This window comes from Oncorhynchus kisutch, linkage group LG18 (genome assembly GCF_002021735.2).
Source record: "Oncorhynchus kisutch isolate 150728-3 linkage group LG18, Okis_V2, whole genome shotgun sequence".
NCBI lineage: Eukaryota > Metazoa > Chordata > Actinopteri > Salmoniformes > Salmonidae > Oncorhynchus > Oncorhynchus kisutch.
In genome coordinates this window covers 61,351,450-61,373,395 of record NC_034191.2, presented here as the reverse complement: position 1 = coordinate 61,373,395, position 21,946 = coordinate 61,351,450, and the positions used below count along the sequence as shown (strand labels likewise).

Below are 21,946 nucleotides of genomic sequence, written 5' to 3'. Positions count from 1 at the left end.
CAATGGGTGGGTCTAATCCTGGATGCTGATTGGTTAAAACTGCATTCCAGCCTGTGTCTATTCCACAAGTTACCACTGGCTAAAGCTATGATGTTGAATTGCATATTTACTCTGTTCCATCTCACTGCCTCATCAGCCCAGCCAGGCAATTTATGAACTTGATCGCCACTTTAAAAAGCATCTAGACATTATCTCCCATTTCTTTTAGACTAGCATTTGGTTTTTCAATAGCGGAGATTTGTATAAACCTTGCTGTCTGTCTCTTCGACATTTGCAACATTGTTTCAATATTGAAATTCAATCTCCAGCTGTCCCATAGTAATGAACGTGCCGGGAGTCGGGATGAGAGAGACTGGCAGACAGATTTTCTCAGCCAGTCGAAATCATGAATCAGCTGGCATCATTTTTATGGATCTATACAAAGAAATGTCAATAGCGAACAAGTAAAACGAAACGAATTGCAGCTTCAGTTTTAAGTGATTGTGTTAGCTGTGTTGTTGGCTAGCTCCTCCGAACAACAGTGTCCTGACAAGAGAGCATAATTGCACATCATTAGCTCATTGTTATGGATGTATCCAAATAAAATAGCTTAAACAAACACAAATGCAGCGACTTTGCTGTTATTCTGGCTGCATTGTGACTGTAAGTTATCCGTAGTTGGCTAGCTAGCAAGGGATAAAATCGTTGCCAGCCAGTATGGCAATAGAATATTTAGAACGAACGACTGTCCATAGATACAGAACAAAAAAAACGAATGATTGTGTTGCATCTCTGGCAACGGAACCGACAGAACGAACGACCAGCCGGCTTGGGTAGCATCCTTGATTTGTGTCGGGACTATATTTTGTGGAAGGATGAAATAGTATTAATAAATTCATCAAAATAATATTTTTATAAAAATATGACAATCATTATTTAAATATGTTGGTAACCCATTGTACTAAAGTGAAATTGCCCTCGAAGCTGGTGTTTGGAGGATATATTGGCACAGGTGTTGTTAGGCCTGACATATTCCCAACTCATAATGTTACTACCCTGCATGAATCTGCTGGTAGCTAAAGCTAACCAACTAGCTAGGTTCAATGTTAGCTAGCTAGCTAACATTAGGCTATTACTAGCAATGCAAATGGCTGCCCTTAGTTTGAAGATGTAATCCGGAGACAGGTGTTTTATACAACAGCCTTTTTCTCTATGTTCTTTTTTAGACTCCCCCCGCATTATTTGAAATTAATAAAAAATGAGTTAATAAGTTTTCAACCCTTTTGTTATGGCAAGCCTAAATAAGTTCAGGAGTAAAAACATGCTTAACAAGTCACATAATAGGTTGCATGGACTCTGTGTGCAACAAGTGTTTAACATGATTTTTAAATGACTACCGCATCTCTGTACCCCACACATACAATTATCTGCAAGGTCCCTCAGTCGAGCAGTGAAATCCAAGCACAGAATAAGAATTTGCTCTTAACTGATTTCATATGTGTTATTTCATAGTTGTGATGTCTTCACTATTATTATACAATGTAGAAAATAGTTTTAAAAAAAGAAAAACCCTGGAATGAATAGCTGTCCAAACTTTTATTGGTACTTGCTTAATTAATTTGATTAATATTATGGTGTTTCTATTCCAAGAAAAATTCCGTCAGGATGGTACGGAAAATATTGGCGCTGTATAACGTGACAGTTGGGAGTAGAACGTGGCGCTGTTGAACGTGACTGTCGGGAGTACAGTACTGGGCTATTTAGCTAAAGAATCCCTGTGTCATGCGGGCATGTGGGAGACCGGGGTTCAATTCCCCGACAGGGACGAAGGTGTAGGCTGTCCTTGTAAATAAGAATTTGTTCTTAACAGACTTGCCTAGTTAAATAAAGGTTACACTAAGAGTATAGCATTTCTACACTCAAAATTTCTAAGTCTAATCTAACCAATACCCAAACGGAGATTCAGTGAAAATAAAAATCTCATTGATTTATCAAGACCAGTCCCAATGCTTGTCTCAGAGCAGCATGAAATTGTGCTAAAATAGTTGTAGGCTATTGCTTCTAACTTCAATATGCTCTTTAAATAAATAAGACCTACACCACTTTGACCAGCACATTACTCACTAGTGAGACTCATGTCAACTACAGTATATCGAAAAATAAGATGTGACTCTCCGCCAATAATTACATATAGAGGATTGGAGGATATGTCTGTAATTCAGTGACATTTATTCCCATAGTAATTCGTTATGGATCCATAACTAAATAAACATTGGCATTTCGAAATAGTATTTTTATCATCATTTTATTAACGAAAACATAAAGATGCCATTATTAGTTACATTGTTTAGTTTGAACGTGCAGACTGGCACTAATAACAGAACCGCGGGAACGTTTCCCTTGTCAGCGCCATTATTAGTGCAATGCCCCTTAAAGTGTTGCCAGTGTGGCGGGGGTCCAACCCCCCTCCCCCTTCCTCCTTCTCCCCCATTCCCCTTGAGCTAGGTCGGTCTTCTGTGCATGGCTCTGCGGCCCATCCCGTGCCCCCTGCCCTCGTGCCTTGAACCTCGCGCTCTTTCAGTGGATACAGCTGGAGAACTGCAAGGCAATCCCATTGTGTGCCACTCGGGAGCCATGAACAATATGACCAATATATATATTGTCCTCCTAATAACAGGGTTTATAATATATATGTGAGAATATCCAATGGGCTTTCATATCATTCTAAATTAATAATAATAAGAATAATCACTTTCTTTAAAAAAATATATATATTTTGGAGATGATTTCGTTTTCAAATAATGTAAAATGACAGAGAAAATGATAATTCTGGAACATGGGGTGAGACATTGTTACTAATTTGTAAATAAAGCCAGTATGTTATTTAGAATGATTTATTTCTGTTTTTAGAGGGAGAGAAACCAAAAACCTACAATAATCTCATAGGTCTCCCAGTTGAGGGCAGCACGGGTATTGAACCAGCATCTGTAGCAACACAGTGTCTTAGACCATTGCACCCCTCAGGCGCTGTATAACGTGACCGGTCGGGAGTGGCCTACACTACTACAGTAAGACCAAAATAATCCTAACAAAATAAAATAATAAAAACCTTAGTGTAACAACAGTTTGAGTAAGTAATACTGAAGTCCACAATTATCAGTTTCTATTTAGGTTTATGTCGCCCATTCATTGTCAGTTAGAGACACAGCAGGACCCAAAAGCATAGTCAATGCTCTAGCTCTCCCTTGCGCTGGTCTGGAGCAATGAAGTGGTACCGTACTGAACCACAAATTACTTCTAAGCTCACAATTTTTAAAGGAGGAACCACTGTAAATGACAGTGTTAAAAGAAGGAAACCTGTACAGAATACAAATATTCCAAAACATGCATCTTGTTTCAAATAAGGCACTAAAGTAATACTGCAGAAAATACAAAGCGTTATGTTTGGGGAAAATCCAACACAACACATCACTGAGTAACACTTTTCATATTTTCAAGCATGGTGGTGGCTGCATCATGTTATGGGTAAGATTGTCATTGACAAGGACTAAGGAGTTTTTTAGGATAAAAATAAATGGAATAGAGCTAAGCACAGGCAAAATCCTAGAGGAAAACTTGATTCAGTATGCTTTCCGACAGACACTGGGAGATAAATTCACCTTTCAGCAGGACTATCTAAAACACAAGGCCAAATACATACTGGAGTTTCTTACCAAGAAGCCATTGAATGTTCCTCAGTGGCCTAGTTACAGTTTTGACATAAATCGTCTTGAAAATCTATGGCAAGACTAAAAAATGGCTGTCTAGCTATGATCAACAACCAACTTCACACATCTTTAAGAATAAAAAAAGCTAACGATATATGTGTGTTTTATTTTGTTTAAAAAAAATATATGTTTGACTTTTTATTCCACTTTGACATTACACAGTATTTTGTGTAATGGATTTCAGTTTCATTTTTTTGTCAAATAAATGAAAATCTAATCTATTTTAATCCCATTTTGTAATGTTCTGAAGGTACTGTATGCCTTAAGATGATCTAACCCATCACAGATAAGAAAATCTGACAGAGTTTGATCTGGGAAGTGTATTCCCCTGTAGCTGTAGTCTGCAGTGAAGTTAGGATTCCTTATGAAAGACACTGCCATCAGACTGTGGTCCTCTGAACAGGACTCATATTTACATGTTGTCTCAGTGTATGAGTGCTGATCTAGGATCACTTTTCCCTTTAATGTCCTACTCCAGTCGTTCTCATAGCCAAATAATTCATAGCCAAGATTTTTTTTTAAATATATCAATATGTTTGTTATGATCTTCTGTCATGTTATATATACATATATTAACCATCCCACATGAAATACTACAGTTTACTATATAATACTACAATACTACAGTATTCTGTAGTAAACTTTAATATACTGAAGAATACTACACACGGAACTACACATGTGTAGTTGTTACTACAGAATGTTGTAGTATACTGTAGAATACTATAGTAAATACTACAGTATTATCTGCAAAAACTCTGAAATAAATACTAGAGTAATGTCCACAAAAACACTACAGTCTGCAGAAACATGACACGTTTTTAGCTATAGTAAATACTACAGTATTTAATGTGCTTATACCTTGTCCATTCCCCTATCCCATACCCCAATTTTTGCCACCTATAAGTGAGGAACTTATATCCCATGTATAGACCATATCTTGTGTTCCCTACAGGTTATAGATTTGCAGACTGAAGCTGTTTCTGAAAAGGCACCTTATTCCCAATATAGTACACTACTTTTTACCAGGGCATTCCTGTGCTTATTACTGTAATTCACCCTCAAATCATTCAACTAGCAGCACTTTCCAGAGTGAGTAGGGGGAATCAGCAGGATCATCTTTAAATAAAGAAACAGGCTTTGTCTGCTAGCATTCAGTGAAGAATATTATTTTAAGCAGAATTTGATCAACCAGCCAAACATTGTGTCCAAATCTGATATTCGTAGCAATTTTTTTTAAAGAAATCCAAGAAACAGTCAACACTGTTCCAGTGTGTTTGTGCATGTTAGTGAGTGTGTGTGTGCACGTGTGTGTGTGTGGACGAGTGCTTTCTGCTTTCTGGCTTCTATGTGTGGGCTTATTGGAGCTGATGAACAGAATCTAATTCTCTGCAGCATGCTGTGTCTGCCTTCCTGCACATCTGCATTCCAAATGCAGGTAGTCAAGGGTGATGATGTTACTACTACCACAGGCTAGTCAGGTGAGTATACAGTCACCTCCAAAATGATTGGCACTCTTGATAAAGATTTTTTTAAAATAAAAATAATAATAATAATACAAATAACTACCTATATTGTAAGCTCAAAAAAATAGAGAAATAATATTATTTTATACTTTATACAATTGCTCAGAATAATAGATTTTGTTTAACAAGTAATAAATAAAAATCTCAAAAAGATAGGTGTCAAAATTACAATGCTTTGTGGACCCTCCCTTGCGAGGATAACGGCACTCAGCCTTTTTCTATAACGTTTTATGAGATTGGAGAACACATTGGGAAGGACCTTAGACCATTCCTGATGATATGTATTGGCCATTGAGAGGCTTTGAAGCCACCGGTCGGCCATTTTGGCACTCTCCAATAGCAGCAGTCCTCTATGGGAATGAATATAATTCTACAGTATTTCAACAAAATTTTTCAAGAACAAAATTACATCTATTTAAGTATTTTGTTATTGTAGCGTGGACAATAACATACAGTATGTACTCTTTAAAAACAATATATGGAGAAAATGTTTTTATGTATTTTTTCTTTTTTACTTTTTATGTTTAGCTCTCGTAATATAATTGTATATATGTATTCATGTGTGTGTAATAGAATAAATGTTTCAAAAACAAATATAGACATTAATACATGCATTTCTATAGCTTCCAAGATCTTTTTACAATACATGAGGAAAATAAATACAATCAAATTGTATTTGTCACACGCTTTGTAAACAACAGGTATAGACTAACAGTGAAATGCTTACTTAAGGGTCCTTTTTCAGCAATGCAGAGTTAAAGATAACTGCCAGGTCACTGAACTCCTCCATATAGGCTGTCTCGTTGTCAGTTGTCGGTGATCAGGCCTACCACCATCATGTCATCAGCAAAGTTGATGATGATGTTAGAGTTGTGCGTGGCCAGTACAGGAGGAGACCGATTTTTGGGATGTCTCGTGGTCTGACAAGCACCACTCTAGCTCTGCCACCGTTCACCACAGATGCGGAAGGGCATTATCAGTAGATGTGGTGGATTGAGATGCAGCCCATGCTAAAAAACATATCACTGGTGTAAACAATGTCAAATTGTCCTGTTTTTAGTTGATAAAGTCATCCAAAATGTAATCAGCTGTTTTTAAGAATGTCACTGTAATCCTAATTTTGAGAAAATGTAATCCAGGCTGATTACAGTTACTTAATTTTTGTAATCGGATCACTGTCACGCCCTGACCTTAGTTCCTTTCTATGTCTCTAATTTGGTTTGGTCGGTGCGTGAGTTGGGGTGGGCATTCTATGTTGTTTTTCTATGTGTTTGGCCTGGTATGGTTCCCAATCAGAGGCAGCTGTCTTTCGTTGTCTCTGATTGAGAACCATACTTAGGTAGCCTGTTCCCACCTGGTGTTTCTGGGTAGTTGTTTCCTGTTTTGTGTTGTGTCACCTTTCAGGACTGTTTCGATTTTCGTTGTTTCACTTTGTTAGTTTGTATTTCGTGTTCAGTTATATTTAATTACATGGACACTTACCACGCTGCGTTTTGGTCCGATCTGTCCTGTTCCTCAGATGAAGAAGATCGTTACAATCACACCAATCCAAAATGAAATCGAGAATCGGCTTTCTATTTCGCAACAAAGCCTCCCTCACTCTACGCCGCCAAACTTACCCTAGTAAAACTGACCATCCTACCAATCCTCGGCTTCTGCGATGTCATCAACACAATATAGCTTCCAATACTCTACTCAGCAAACTGGATGCAGTCTATCACAGTGCCTTATACCACCCACCACTGCGACCTGTATGCTCTAGCCGGCTGGCCCTCGCTACATATTTGTCGCCAGACCCTCTGGCTCCAGGTCAACTATAAGTCTTTGCTAGGTAAAGCTCCACCTTATCTCAGCTCACTCGTCACGATAACAACACCCACCCGTAGCACGCGCTCCAGCAGGTATATCTCACTGGTCTTCCCCAAAGCCAACACCCACTTTGGCCGCCTTTCCTTCCAGTTCTCTGCTGCTGAAATCGCTGAAGCTGGAGACTTATATTTCCCTGACTAACTTTAAACATCAGCTATCTGAGTAGCTAACCAATCGCTGCAGCTGTACATAGTCCATCTGTAAACAGCCCACCCAATCTACCACCCTCTTCCCCATATTGTTTTTATTTACCTTTCTGCTCTTTTGCACACCAGTATCTCTACTTGCACATCACCATCTGCTCATTTACCACTCCGTGTTAATCTGCTAAATTGTAATTACTTCGCTACTATGGCCTATTTATTGCCTACCTCCTCACTCCATTTGAACACACTGTATATAGACAAGTTTTTTCTATTGTGTTATTGACTGTACGCCTGTTTATTCCATGTGTAACTATGTGTTGTTGTGTGTGTCGCACTGCTTTGCTTTATCTTGTCCAGATCGCAGTTGTAAATGAGAATTTGTTCTCAACTAGCCTACCTGGTTAAATAAAGGTGAAATTAAAAAATTATTAAAAAATAACATAAAAAACATGATCCCTGTTAAATGTAATCCATTACTACCCAACCCTGAGCATATAATATAGCTCGGTATTAGTATTATTTATTTTATATAGTCTTTTTTGCTCATCTTTATCAAGGGTGGCAATTATTTTGGAGGTGACTGTACATACTCCTCCAGCAGAACTCAGAGACTAGGAGAAATCCATCTATACGCATATCAGCAGCCAGAAAAAAAGACAGAACTGTTCAGAGACTTGGAGATGTCCATTTTTATGCAAATCTACCAGCCAGATAAAAAGCAACGCTTCAGACCAAAACAATATAGAGAAAGTTGTTCTACGTACTGTGTGGGTGATGGAACAAATTTGATTGAAAAAAGTGAAATATCAAATGTGAAATCGTCAAACAATTGCATCTTACCAGCAGACACTCTTCGACCAATGAAAGGCTGCGACTCGAAACCAGAGTCCAAAACGAAAAACAACATTTTGAGACATGACAGCCTATACCAATCTGGCAAGAATTGATGACCAGATTATACAGGTTTAGAGACTACCAGGATATTTTTTGCAGTGTTCTTCGCATCTAGTCTGACTCATAGCCATCAAAGAACACCAGCCCACCCAAGACCGGCATCTATTGGTCCTACTCACTAAATCCACTTCAATCATTAAGATGTTCAAAAGCCTGTCCCTCACAGAATCTTGGAATTACCCTTTCACACCTAGATGTCCCAGCGATGTCTATACAGTTCTGAAAGCCTACTTTGTATTCATATTACTACTATATAATCCTAATATGTATTCCATAGTTATTACATGGAGTTAGTGAGGAGTTGTAACAGGGACTCACTCACTCTCTCAACATGTATCTTTGGTACATAGGTTCCTACTCACCGCAAGATAGAGAGCTGCGTAGACGCTGAGAGCAGCCTCTTTGGAGGGGAAGGTTTTACGTGCACGCAGGATATCCTCCTGGTTCCCGGTGCAGGCCTCTTGGTGGCTGATGTAGCGGAGGGCGTGCTGGCAGCCCAGGGCCGTGAAGTTGGGCTTACACACCGTCAGGAAGTGGGGGGACAGATTGCCCGTCACCACCTGGCCCGCGTTTACAAAGATGTCCACAGTGAACAGCCCGAACGTGTACACTCCTGGAGAGAGAGCGAGATATACCTGTTAGGGGCTGAACATGTACACTCCTGGAGAGAGAGAGAGATACCTGTTAGAAGCTGAAAATGTACAATCCTGGAGAGAGAGAGACACCTGTTAGATGCTTAACGTGTACACTCCTAGAGAGAGGGGGCCTAGATTCTGGTTATCAGTTATCATACTGTGTGGATAGATTGATGAAGTCTGTATAGGAAAGGAGGTCTAAAAGGACACTCATCACACATTATTGAAGGCACACTGAAAGGCAGAAAGATATACACTACCGTTCAAAAGTTTGGGGTCACTTAGAAATGTCCTTGTTTTTGAAAGAAAAGCAATTTTTTCCCCCTGAGTTTTAATGGAGACGCCTCTTCACTGTTGATTTGCGGGTACTATTTAATGAAGCTGCCAGTTGAGGACTTGTGAGGTGGCTGTTTCTCAAACTAGACACTCTAATGTACTTGTCCTCTTGCTCAGTTGTGCACCGGGGCCTCCCACTCCTCTTTCTATTCTGGTTAGGGCCAGTTTGCGCTGTTCTGTGAAGGGAGTAGTACACAGCGTTGTACGAGATCTTCAGTTTCTTGGCAATTTCTCGCATGGAATAGCCTTCATTTCTTAGAACAAGAATAGACTGACGAGTTTCAGAAAAAGTCCTTTGTTTCTGGCCATTTTGAGCCTTTAATCGAACCCACAAATGCTGATGCTCCAGATACTCAACTCGTTTAAAGGCCAGTTTTATTTCTTCTTTAATCAGGACAACAGTTTTCAGCTGTGCTACCATAATTTAAAAAGGATTTTCTAATGATCAATTAACCTTTTAAAATGATAAACTTGGATTAGCTAACACAACATGCCATTGGAACACAGGAGTGATGGTTGCTGATAATGGGCATCTGTAGGCCTATGTAGATATTCCATAAAAAATCTGCTGTTTCCAGCTACAAAAGTAATTTATAACATTAACAATGTCTACACATTGTCTGTATTTCAGATACATGTTATGTTATTTTAATGGACAAAAAATGTGCAAGGACATTTCTAAGTGACCCCAAACTTTTGAACGGTGGTGTATATAAATATATATATATATATATATACATATATATATATTATATATATATAGAGAGAGAGAGAGAGAGAGAGAGAGAGAGCGAGCGAGCGAGCGAGCGAGCGATAACAATGGGTAATGTGCCCTCAGAGTGTACTCATCTGAGAGAAAGAGACAACGAGAGAGAGGCACAGAGACACAGAGACAGATGTATCTTCAAACAGAGGGGGGGGGTAACACGTGAGGATGAGTGAGAAATAGCTTTCCCCACACTCAATCAGTAATGAAACACTGTTTTACCTGTGGAGAGAGATATTTAAATAAAAGGAGACACAGATGGTTAAATAACATGCTGTAATGAAAGTGACCTTTCTTATATTTTAGTCTCTTCTCACAGATGCAAATTCCTAGCACGCTAGCAACAACCCTGTGTGCCAAACATAAGCAAACCGACATTCTCCTCACGACAGAGCTTTGTTCCTAGAATTGTGTGAGGACGCATAAAGCAGTGTGATGCTCAAACACACAGGAGTAACATCAGATCCCTTAATAAAACGATATCCTCAAAGCACATCTCCCAGCTGAACCTACCAACACACACACACACACACACACACACACACACACACACACACACACACACACACACACACACAAACGGAAATGTGTCACAGAGCCAAAAGACATGTGGAGACTCCACTGCCCATGAGAGGAGAGCCTTATAGCTCTGTCTTTCACTTAAAATCTCCACAAACAAGCCCTCGCTAGACACACAGTCAGAGACAAAGCCAGCAGGAGGACGCACTATTTGCTGCAGCAACAATGGGGAGCTTTTGCAATCACTGTCAAGACTCTGTGTTTCTGCATCTTAATGTGTCTTTCAGTTTTGAAACCCACTTAGCTGTAAGAGCAGAGAGGCAGGTCTTCGTTATTGTTGAGAGTGTCATTCTGTTTTTTCTCTGTCATATTCCAGTCACCTCAGTCCCTTCTTCTTTACTCTTTCTTAAAGGGAATGAGGGAGCTGAGATGAGAGGAGGGGGTGACAGAAGATGCTGACAGACACATTTATACTTCAATCAGATGTAGTGTTTCAACAGTGACTCACTAGATGAGCATTTGGCAGAGGATTTTAGAAGACATTAGCCTGACATTGTCCCACTTAGCAGCAAAAAATAAGAAAATGGAAATGGAAATGGCTACGTTTGGCGTTTGGTTTAATGACAGAAATACGTAGCTAGCGAAACTAATTCCTTAGCTGGCACTGTAGACGGGGCGGAAATCGTACTCTTATTAAGCAGATAAATGAAATTCAATTTGCACAGTTCAATAAAAAAGCAAAATTGTCAAAGGCTTTATCTTTTCAGTGTCATTGATCCCATTTCTTGTCATCAGTGTGTGTGTGGTCGGTGGGAGGTGAATAGGAAGGCTGGGTGGGTAAAGGCTGTGTAGCCTTGAAAACTTTCATGCTGACTGAGGTTTCACTGCATCAGACTGCAGCAATAGGACAGGCTCTGGAATTAGATCAAAGATGCAGGTGCAATGGCTCACTGACTGTCTCACACGGCATAAGCACGCACACACACACTCACGCACGCACGCACATTCACACCCACACACGTACACTATTGTTCAAAAGTTTGGGATCACTTAGAAATGTCCTTGTTTTTGAAAGAAAAGCACATTTTTTGTCCATTCAAATAACATCAAATTGATCAGAAATACAGTGTAGACATTGTTAATGTTGTAAATGACTATTGTAGCTGGAAACAGCAGATTTTTTATGGTATAACTATATAGGCGTACAGAGGCCCATTATCAGCAACCATCACTGCTGTGTTCCAACGGCATGTTGTGTTAGATAATCCAAGTTTATCATTTTAAAAGGCTAATTGATCATTAGAAAACACTTTTGCAATTATGTTAGCACAGCTGAAAACTGTTGTCCTGATTAAAGAAGCAATAAAACTGGCCAACTTTAGACGAGTTGAGTATCTGGAGCATCAGCATGTGTGGGTTCTATTACACGCTCAAAATGGCCCGAAACAAAGGACTTTCTTCTGAAACTCGTAAGTCTATTCTTGTTCTGAGAAATTAAGGCTATTCCATGCGAGAAATTGCCAAGAAACTGAAGAACGCTGTGTACTACTCTCTTCACAGAACAGCACAAACTGGCTCTAACCAGAATAGAAAGAGTGGGAGGCCCCGGTGCATAACTGAGCAAGAGGACAAGTACAGGCAGGTAGCCTAGTGGTTAGAGCGTTGGACTAGTAACCGCAAGGTTGCAAGAATGAATCCCTAAGCCGACAAGGTAAAACTCTGTTGTTCAGCCCCTGAACAAGGCAGTTAACCCCCTGTTCCAAAGCCGTATTTGAAAATAAGAATTTGTTCTTAACTGAGTTGCCTAGTAAAATAACAAACAAATATTTTTTGTAATTTTTTTTTAGGGTGTCTAGTTTGAGAAACAGATACCTCACAAGAACTCAACTGACAGCTTCATTAAATAGTACAAGCAAAATACCAGTCTCAACGTCAACAGTGAAGAGGCGACTCCAGGATGCTGGCCTTCTAGAATGAGTTGCAAAGAAAAAGCCATATCTCAGACTGGCCAATAAAAATAAAAGATTAAGATGGGCAAAATAACAAAGATACTGGACAGAGGAACTCTGCCTAGAAGACCAGTCGCCTCTTCACTGTTGATGTTAAGACTGGTGTTTTGCGGGTACTATTTAATGAAGCTGCCAGTTGAGGACTTGTTAGGAATTATTCAGAGACTGACTGTTTAAAGATGATTATATAGAGCTTGGCTGTGATATAAACCTGCACAGGCTCTAAAGACCACTATTGCCTACCCCTGGAGACCGTTAGTAGTATAGTAATATTTATTGGGATCCACAAGGCAGCGGCTACTCTTCCTGGGGTCCAAATAGGAAACAAAACAACAAATAAAACACATAATATACCGTTTTTTTAATCACTTTGGTACTATTTCCACAAGTATGTGGTAAAATGTCACAACTCTTAGTACAAAACTCAAAACAGATCATCAAAAAGGCAGTTTTTCTTTTTTTTGTTGCACATTTTCAATAGACTAGGTACAACACACAAAATCACACTTTTGCACTAAACCTAATCAGCATTTCATCTAGAAATAACTTTCATATAAAGTAGTTGCCTTTCACTGATTCTCTTCTCATTAAATACATTTGACCATCACTTAATCCAATTGCACTTAATGGTTAATCACTTAACCGTTTGGTAAACCTATAGATTTTACACTGGTTTGTCTACTATATACAGATGATTTTGAGAACTAAAGAAATAAAAGGTGTGTTTGTAAAGTATAAACATCTAAATTAAATGTATGATACACGATACCCATACATAATGAAAACTCATTTTTGCTAACTGATTTCACTTTGTGGTAACCACAATTGGTCACCATGTAAATAAAAGGGGTGTGTGAACACCTGCCATTTCTTTCAACATGGAGCAGATAGACAGCAAGGGAGAGGAAGAAATCAAGGAACTCGTGGACATGTCACAGAGGTGGGCATGGTCCCCGTCAAAGAGGTGGGCATGGGCCCTGTCAAAGAGGTCAAAGAGGTGGGCATGGGCCCCGTCAAAGAGGTGGGCATGGTCCCTGTCAAAGAGGTCAAAGAGGTGGGCTTGGGTCCCGTCAAACAGGTGGACATCAGAGAGAGGGGGGCAGATGGCAGGGAACTGTTGTGTCTAATGAAGTCCAGGCCATCATCGTTGACCATGTGGTAAACAGAGGCCTTACCATGGCAGAGGCTGCCAGATCACCCCAATCTGAAAAGATCAACTGTCAATTCGATCATGATAATATTGACAGAATACTCTGTTCTACCCTCAGAATTGACAGAAGACCACATGGTGATGGCCGTGGCATGTGCTGACCGACCAGCAGGAGTGAGCAGTGGTGCAATGGTGAGGGCCAGGAATGACATATGGCTGTCCAAAACAAAGCAGGCTATTGAGGAGAACGATGACATCTTTGCCAATGTGGCTTCCATCAGCCTACCAACAATCACCCGCCTTATGAAGAGACACCTGGTGCCTTTTGAGAGAAACAGCGACCAGGTGAAACAACTGCAGGCCGAGTATGTTCAGGTACAGCACTTTATACTGTATTACTGTTACTATTTGATGCATATGCTACTTTTGTACTATCCCAAGTATATAAAAACCTTAATATAAGATTTACATAAGTATTCAGACCATTTTTCTCAGTACTTTGTTGAAGCACCTTTGGCAGCGATTACAGCCTCAAGTTAAAAATCCTACAATGTGATTTTCTGGATTTTTTTTTCTAATTTTGTCTGTCATAGTTGAAGTGTACCTATGATGAAAATTACAGGCCTCTCTCATCTTTTTAAGTGGGAGAACTTGCACAATTGGTGGCTGACTAAATACTATTTTGCCCCACTGTATATATAAATACATGTTTAATAATATATTTTCCTGTATTATTTCCCGCACACCCTACCACCCCACCCCTAATTGGAGTAAACTAATAAACAATAACACTTAGGCTTCTACTTCCAGCTTATACATACTATATACATTTTACAGACACAACCTATTTTACAATAGTTATATTTTGTTTGTTTTCAGACCTGGCCTTCCTCTATTTCTGATCCATCCAGTTTGATTTATATTTTCCATATATTTTTAACTGTGCTATTTCACAAAAGTTGTGAACCTATATACATTTTAAAGACACAGTATATTTTACATTTGTTATCTTGTTGTTATTAGTCCTACCCTTCAGCTCCATTCAACCCCTCCTGTTTATCTCTTAACACCATCCATAATAGATTTCTATTTGCCATATATTTTTCAACCATGCTGTGTTGCTTAACAAAAGTTCTGAACCTTTCTATTCTCATAGTTTATACAGATTGTAAATTAAAGAAAACATTTTTCGATAAAAGTATTATTATATTATTGATCGATTGACTATGACTTTTCAAATCACCCAGTATTCCTATCTGTAGCGTTAGCTCCAGGTAAATGTTATATTTCTTCAGCCATTCCTGGACCTGTGACCAAAAACAAGCTACATATGGACAGTACCAAAAAAAATTGGTTGCAAGAATTTAGTATAACAATTTAAATTGAAAAATTCTAAGTTTTGAATCTGGCATCATTTTGTGTGTCAATTCATAAACCATGTGCCATGGAATTGGTACATCGAAAATCTATTCTCAACTATTTTGCAATTGCTGTCAATTGTTTGGTCCTTAAATGAAACTGGTATATATTTTTATGTAGCACAATTTCCTTTAATGCAATTTAGGTCTTTAAGACAGACAAGTTCCTTACTTTTCCCCCCTTCCACTTGCCTCTCATTTTTGCGGTAATGCTGCAATTAGTTGGTTGCAATTTTGGGTAGAGCAGACATTTTCATATTTGAATTAGGTGCAAGTGTGACATAACTTCACCAGTCCTATTTATGATATAATTTACAAAGATTAAACTTTATTTATTTTTTATTATGTTTGAGTTTAACCACAATATTTGTTATATTATTTATTATGTCTTTTCTGGTGGATTAAACTGAAATTGCAACCAACTTTCTATGGCTTCTTTAAAAATAAAGATATTTTGGAGATTATTTAATTTTCAAATAACCGAAAGTGAGTGATTGTAATCTGAAAAGGGCCATTCTTGAACATGACATTCTCACTAATTTGCTAGACAACCAGTTCGGATTTAAGTATAACATTTGTATGACTGACGCCTTTAATGAGAGGTCTAATGCTTAAATAAAATAAAATATCATATTTTTGCTCATGTAATTTAAGGTCGCTAGGTATAGGCAAAACTATATGCAAATAGGTCAACTGTGATATAACTAAAGAGTTCATCAGTGTTTTTTCTACAAATAGAGAGGTATTTTTCTTTCCATGGTAGCAAAATCTTATCAATTTTTGCTAACTTTCTATTAAAATGTATTGGAGTGAAATCATTTCTTTCTTTTGGGACATGTATACCGAATATGTCCACATCCCCGTCAGATAATTTTATTGGTAAACTACACAGTAATGTAAAATTTGTATTTTTAGAGAATCCAATACGTAATATAGTACACTTATCATAATTTGGTTTTAATGCAGAGAGGTTAGAAAAAGTATCTAGATCCTCTACGAGGCTGTGGAGGGATTCTAATTGTGGTTTTAAAAGAAAACATCAATCATCAGCGCACAATGACCCCTTTGTTTTTAAGCCATGGATTTCTAATCCCTTAATGTTATTATTGGATCTGATTTTAACAGCTAACATTTTGATGGCAATAATAAATATATATGCTGATAGTGGACAACCTTGTTTTACTCCTCTTGACAGTTTAAAACTTTCTGATATGTAGCCATTATTTATTATGTTACACCTAGGGTTATTATACATAACTTTAACCAGTTTTATAAGAGATTCCCCAAAATTGAAATATTCCAGGCATTTATATGTATAAACCCGTCGTACTTTATCAAAGGCCTTTTCAAAGTCAGATTTGAATACCAGGCCTGGTTTCCCAGAACTTTCAGTGTTTTATTGTTTACACTTGTCTTATATTATGTCTAATGTACATTATGTCCATGTAAAAAACCTGCCTGATTAGGATGAATAATATCCAACAATAACTTTTTAATTCTATGCGCTAAGTATTTAGCTAGACTTTTTGCATCACAACACTGAAGTGTAAGAAGCCTCCAATTTTTTTATGGATTGGATCTTTATATTTACCACTTGGATCCTGTTTCAGTAATAATGAAATCAGATCTTCTTGTTGAGTGTCCGATAATATACCATTTATATAGGAGTGGTTAAAACATGCTAATAGCAGTCCTCTAAGTATATCAAAAAAAAGTTTGGTATACCTCCACTGGTATGCAATCCAGCCCTGGATTTTTCCCTGACTTAAAGGCTTTAATTGCATCAAGAATTTCCTCCTGTGTAATTTGACCTTCACATGAGTCTTTCTGTACCGATGTTAATTTTATATTATGATTGTATGAAAAAATGCATACAATCAGCTATGGTTAGTGGAGATAGAGGAGACAGAAACAAAAACATATGCTTAAAGTACTTTACTTCCTCTTTCAACATATCGTTTGGTGAATCCTGTGTGACTTCATCATTTGTAACAAGTTTCAGTAAATTATTTTTGGTAGCATTTCTATGTTGAAGATTAAAAAATAATGTGGTGCATTTGTCCCCATATTCCATCCAGTTCGCTTTATTTTTTAAATAATATATTACACTGGATCTTTCTTGAATAAGTTCCTCCATTTCTTTTTGTTTTTCCTCTAACTTACTCTGAGCCTCTGTGGTACAGTTTTTATTGCTATCTATCTGTACTGTTAGTCCTTGCATTTCCTTTGTTAATATGGAATCTTTTGTCCTAAATTGCTTTTGGTTTATAGATGAGTACTGATTGCATGGCCTCTAAAGGCACATTTAAGAGTGTGCCATACAATAATGGGATCTGCTATACCTATGTCATGTCGGAAAAAGTCAGTTATAATTTCTTCTGTCCTAGTTAAAAAGAACTTATCATCCAGTAGGCTTAGATTACATTTCCAATATCCTTGCCCATGTGGAAATTCTGTAAGAGAAATATGTATGCCAATTATGTGATGGTCCGACCACATTCTGTACCCTACCAACACTCTTCTTCTTTTTTAAAACTTTTGGTGCCAGAGAGAATGACATAAGAAAGTAATCAAGCTTGATTGAGCCTCCACCATGTACAGTGGGACAAAAAAGTATTTAGTTAGCCACCAATTGTGCAAGTTCTCCCACTTAAAAAGATGAGAGAGGCCTGTAATTTTCATCATAGGTACACTTCAACTATGACAGACAAAATGAGAAAAAAATCCAGAAAATCACATTGTAGGATTGTTAATGAATTTATTTGCAAATTATGGTGGAAAATAAGTATTTGGTCAATAACAAAAGTTTATCTCAATACTTTGTGATATACCCTTTCTTGGCAATGACAGAGGTCAAACGTTTTCACAAGGTTTTCACACACTGTTGCTGGTATTTTTGCCCATTCCTCCATGCAGATCTCCTCTAGAGCAGTGATGTTTTGGGGCTGTTGCTGGGCAACACAGACTTTCAACTCCCTACAAAGATTTTCTATGGGGTTGAGATCTGGAGACTCCAGGACCTTGAAATGCTTCTTACGAAGTCACTCCTTCGTTGCCCGGGCTGTGTGTGTTTGGGATCATTGTCATGCTGAAAGACCCAGCCACGTTTCATTTTCAATGCCCTTGCTGATGGAAGGAGGTTTTCACTCAAAATCTCACGATACATGGCCCCATTCATTCTTTCCTTTACACGGATCAGTCATCCTGGTCCCTTTGCAGAAAAACAGCCCCAAAGCACGATGTTTCCACAACCATGCTTCACAGTAGGTATGGTGTTCTTTGGATGCAACTCAGCATTCTTTGTCCTCCAAACACGACGAGTTGAGTTTTTACCAAAAAGTTATATTTTGGTTTCATCTGACCATATCACATTCTCTCAATCTTCTTCTGGAGCATCCAAATGCTCTCTAGCAAACTTCAGACGGGCCTGGACATGTACTGGCTTAAGCAGGGGGACACTTCTGGGCACTGCAGGATTTGAGTCCCTGGCGGCATAGTGTGTTACTGATGGTAGGCTTTGTTACTTTGGTCCCAGCTCTCTGCAGGTCATTCACTAGGTCCCCCCGTGTGGTTCTGGGATTTTTGCTCACCGTTCTTGTGATCATTTTGACCCCACGGGGTGAGATCTTGCGTGGAGCCCCAGATCGAGGGAGTGGTCTTGTATGTCTTCCATTTCCTAATAATTGCTCCCACAGTTGATTTCTTCAAACCAAGCTGCTTACTTATTGCAGATTCAGTCTTCCCAGCCTGGTGCAGGTCTACAATTTTGTTTCTGGTGTCCTTTGTCAGCTCTTTGGTCTTGGCCATAGTGGAGTTTGGAGTGTGACTGTTTGAGGTTGTGGACAGGTGTCTTTTATACTGATAACAAGTTCAAACAGGACAGAGGAGCCTCTTAAAGAAGAAGTTACAGGTCTGTGAGAGCAGGTCTTATTTTCCACCATAATTTGCCAATAAATTCATAAAAAATCCTACAATGTGATTTTTTTTCTTATTTTGTCTGTCATAGTTGAAGTGTACCTATGAGGAAAATTACAGGCCTCTCTCATCTTTTTAAGTGGGAAAACTTGCACAATTGGTGGCTGACTAAATACTTTTTTGCCCCACTGTAGCTATAACATGATATTTGCATTGCTACTATGTAAACCTCCAATTTTCCCCATTATTCTACCTGCTAAAACCCCTCCCCATCCCTCGTTGGGCTGTCATCCCAGTGACCGGCAGACCACCCCCGACCCCCTGGATCCCATGGCCCTCGAGAGACCAGGACCCATATACAAACTGCTTATCTTCCATAAATAACAACAAATATTTGTAATAGTGTAGGTAGTTTCAATCCCTTTCCCCCACAAACAGCCATAAACTCAGATGCTCAACAGTATCCCAGAGCCCAAATCAAGAAAGGCCTTGATTTACGAATGCATATACAGTTGCAGCTGTATGAGAAGGCATGCAAAATTGAGCAAAAATTGGGAGATTTTATTAAAATTGTCAGGTCCCCTGAAACACACGTGGTCCCCCATTGTGACCATATTCCCAAGCATCTCTGAGCAGTCAGACCTTTGATGATTTTGTGCCACGAGGGCCACAATAACATGCCCCCTCTCAGAATGTCAGAGTGTGACCCCCTCCCCATGGGTTACTGCAGCTAGTGTTGCCAGCACTGCCTAGGTGGGGGCACCCCACCAGAATCCCCACCGGCTAGATACAAGGTCATCAAGGTTCTCATTGGCAGTTTTGAGAATTTCCTTGTATCTCTCCCATCAGGGGGCTTTGGCTTCACAGGACCAACCCTGCCAGGCAGGCTCAGAATATTGATGGGGCAGTGCTGCTTTAGTTGGTCTCTGACCACATTCATCTTTCTCATTTGGCTGCGTATAGGCTACTTACAGTAGGCCCATAAGACAGATAAGGACTTCTCCTTAGTGTTGGGTTCTCTCAGGTGGGTGTCCAGGGTACTGTATAGGGTTGGGGACCATTCCATCATGATAGGACAGTAAATAAATAGATATTAACATTTTATTTTAAAATGTATATTCCATATCTGCACAAAACTGAAAGCTCTCTCTCATAACCCCTGCTCACAAACACACATGGGCTCTGGGATTTGCAACTCCTATCATTTTTCACTCACTTAACTCCACACTTTTCCAAACACAAAAAACACACCCCGTCTTCCATCACAATAAACGCGCACATACCCACATACTCTGCCTTCTATGTCCTCTGTGTTTTATCTCTTCCATGTTGATTGAGTACTTTTGTGTCCCAGTTCCTTATATTTGAAGATGTATTATTTAGTTAATTATCTTTTCTTCTAATGCTGTCTTATCAATTTATAAAATACTATAAATGGAAAGTCTAAAACAAATTATTTTCCAACGTTACCTATCTGGAATGGTAATAGTGCAGTTGTAGTTTATTTCCTTAACAATTGTTTTATTTTATTGCTTTTCTGTATATATTTCTTATTACAATCCCTACCATGGAGAGTATTGGGTGTTCCATTATTTGACTCCTCTATGGGAACGTTGTAATATTTAGAATAGCCATGGGTAGTCTTTGTGTCTCGGGAACATTTGGTTATCAATATACAGTTTATCGACTACGAGAGCTACACATTTCCCTTTCAATCTATTTTCCTTGAATATTGGATACAGAACTTTGCGTAGTTCTGCAATTTCCTTCGGGAACTGATCATTCAAGCCTATTTTCGTGCAAGTCTTTTACCCATGTTTTTAACCATTATTTTATCTTTAAAGAAAGCAAATTTGCCAACGATTGGGCATTCATATCTCTGCCCTCTCTAACCTTTACCCGTTCGAGTTTGATTTTGTCGACAGCTTTGCGTGGGATCTGAAAGCGCTGTAAGGAGGAACTCCCTAACTACACCCTCAGAAAGTTCTCCTTATTTCTCTTGGATACCAGTAAGTACCAATTTTTCTCTCATGGATCTAGTCTTTATGTCAAGTAAGGCTTCTCTCAGAAAGAAGTTCTCCTTTTTAAGTTCATTAACATCGGTTTCAATCTTATTGACTGTCCCTTTTACTGTAGCTTGTTTGTATCTTTCTCCAATGTCGCAGCTTTTTCATCACTCATCTCGAGGCTTGCCTTCAACTCCTTTATATCCTTACTGACTAATTCAAGTATGCCCAGTTTGTCATTTATCGATTTTAACAGATCGGTTTCCACCCTTACCATTCCCGGTGGTGAAAAGATTAAAACGTCTGTGTCTGTCGAAGAGTTGCGTTTTCTTTCCGGGATATTTTTTTTTTTTTTAAGTCTCCGTCCTGTTTGGGTGTTGCTTGTTTTCGTAATATTTGTCTATACACTTCTCTATCCTTATGATTTGTTTTGTTATCCAGATTGAAGGTTATAACCCATCAGTTTGTGAAGTGCTAATATTTAGTCTAACTTACCGATATTGAATATTTCGTTTTTATCTTGAGGTGATCTACACTGCTGTGTTCAGTCCTCCATCTTTTTCTCCCCAAACATAATTAGCTTCTTCTTGCATTGTTTGCTATTGGATTAACTGGTAGTTAAAATGACTAATTTGAAAATATATCATTATTTTGTTTGGTGATTAAACCAATGTTCTCATTACATTTCACAATAAACATATGTAACATCCAAATGAATGCACAATGACAGGTTTTGAAGGAAAGTGTGACCAGTTTGGAGTTCTGTACTAAGAGTTGTGAAAATGTATCACATGTTCCTGCTCGCACAAGCCAAGGCTCGTGCAAGGCCACCCACCTACATGATACAACACATAATAGAGTGTAAATGACAAAATATATCAAAATGGCTGTCTCTTCACAGTCCCTTTGTGTTGTTAGGTGTTTTTTGAATCAGGTTTTTAGCTTGGGTTA

General features: G+C 38.7%; 1 protein-coding gene across 4 annotated transcripts in view; it reads right to left on the bottom strand.

Annotated features, from left to right (window-relative positions):
- The window catches only part of plppr5b (phospholipid phosphatase related 5b), a 99,199-nt gene that overhangs the window by 19,376 nt on the left and 57,877 nt on the right, over nt 1-21,946 (bottom strand). For all 4 annotated transcript variants that reach the window (XM_020508618.2, XM_020508620.2, XM_020508619.2 and 1 more), the window contains one exon: nt 8,604-8,854. In XM_020508618.2, coding sequence (XP_020364207.1) covers nt 8,604-8,854 — 251 coding nt within the window. The remainder of the gene's footprint in view (nt 1-8,603; nt 8,855-21,946) is intronic.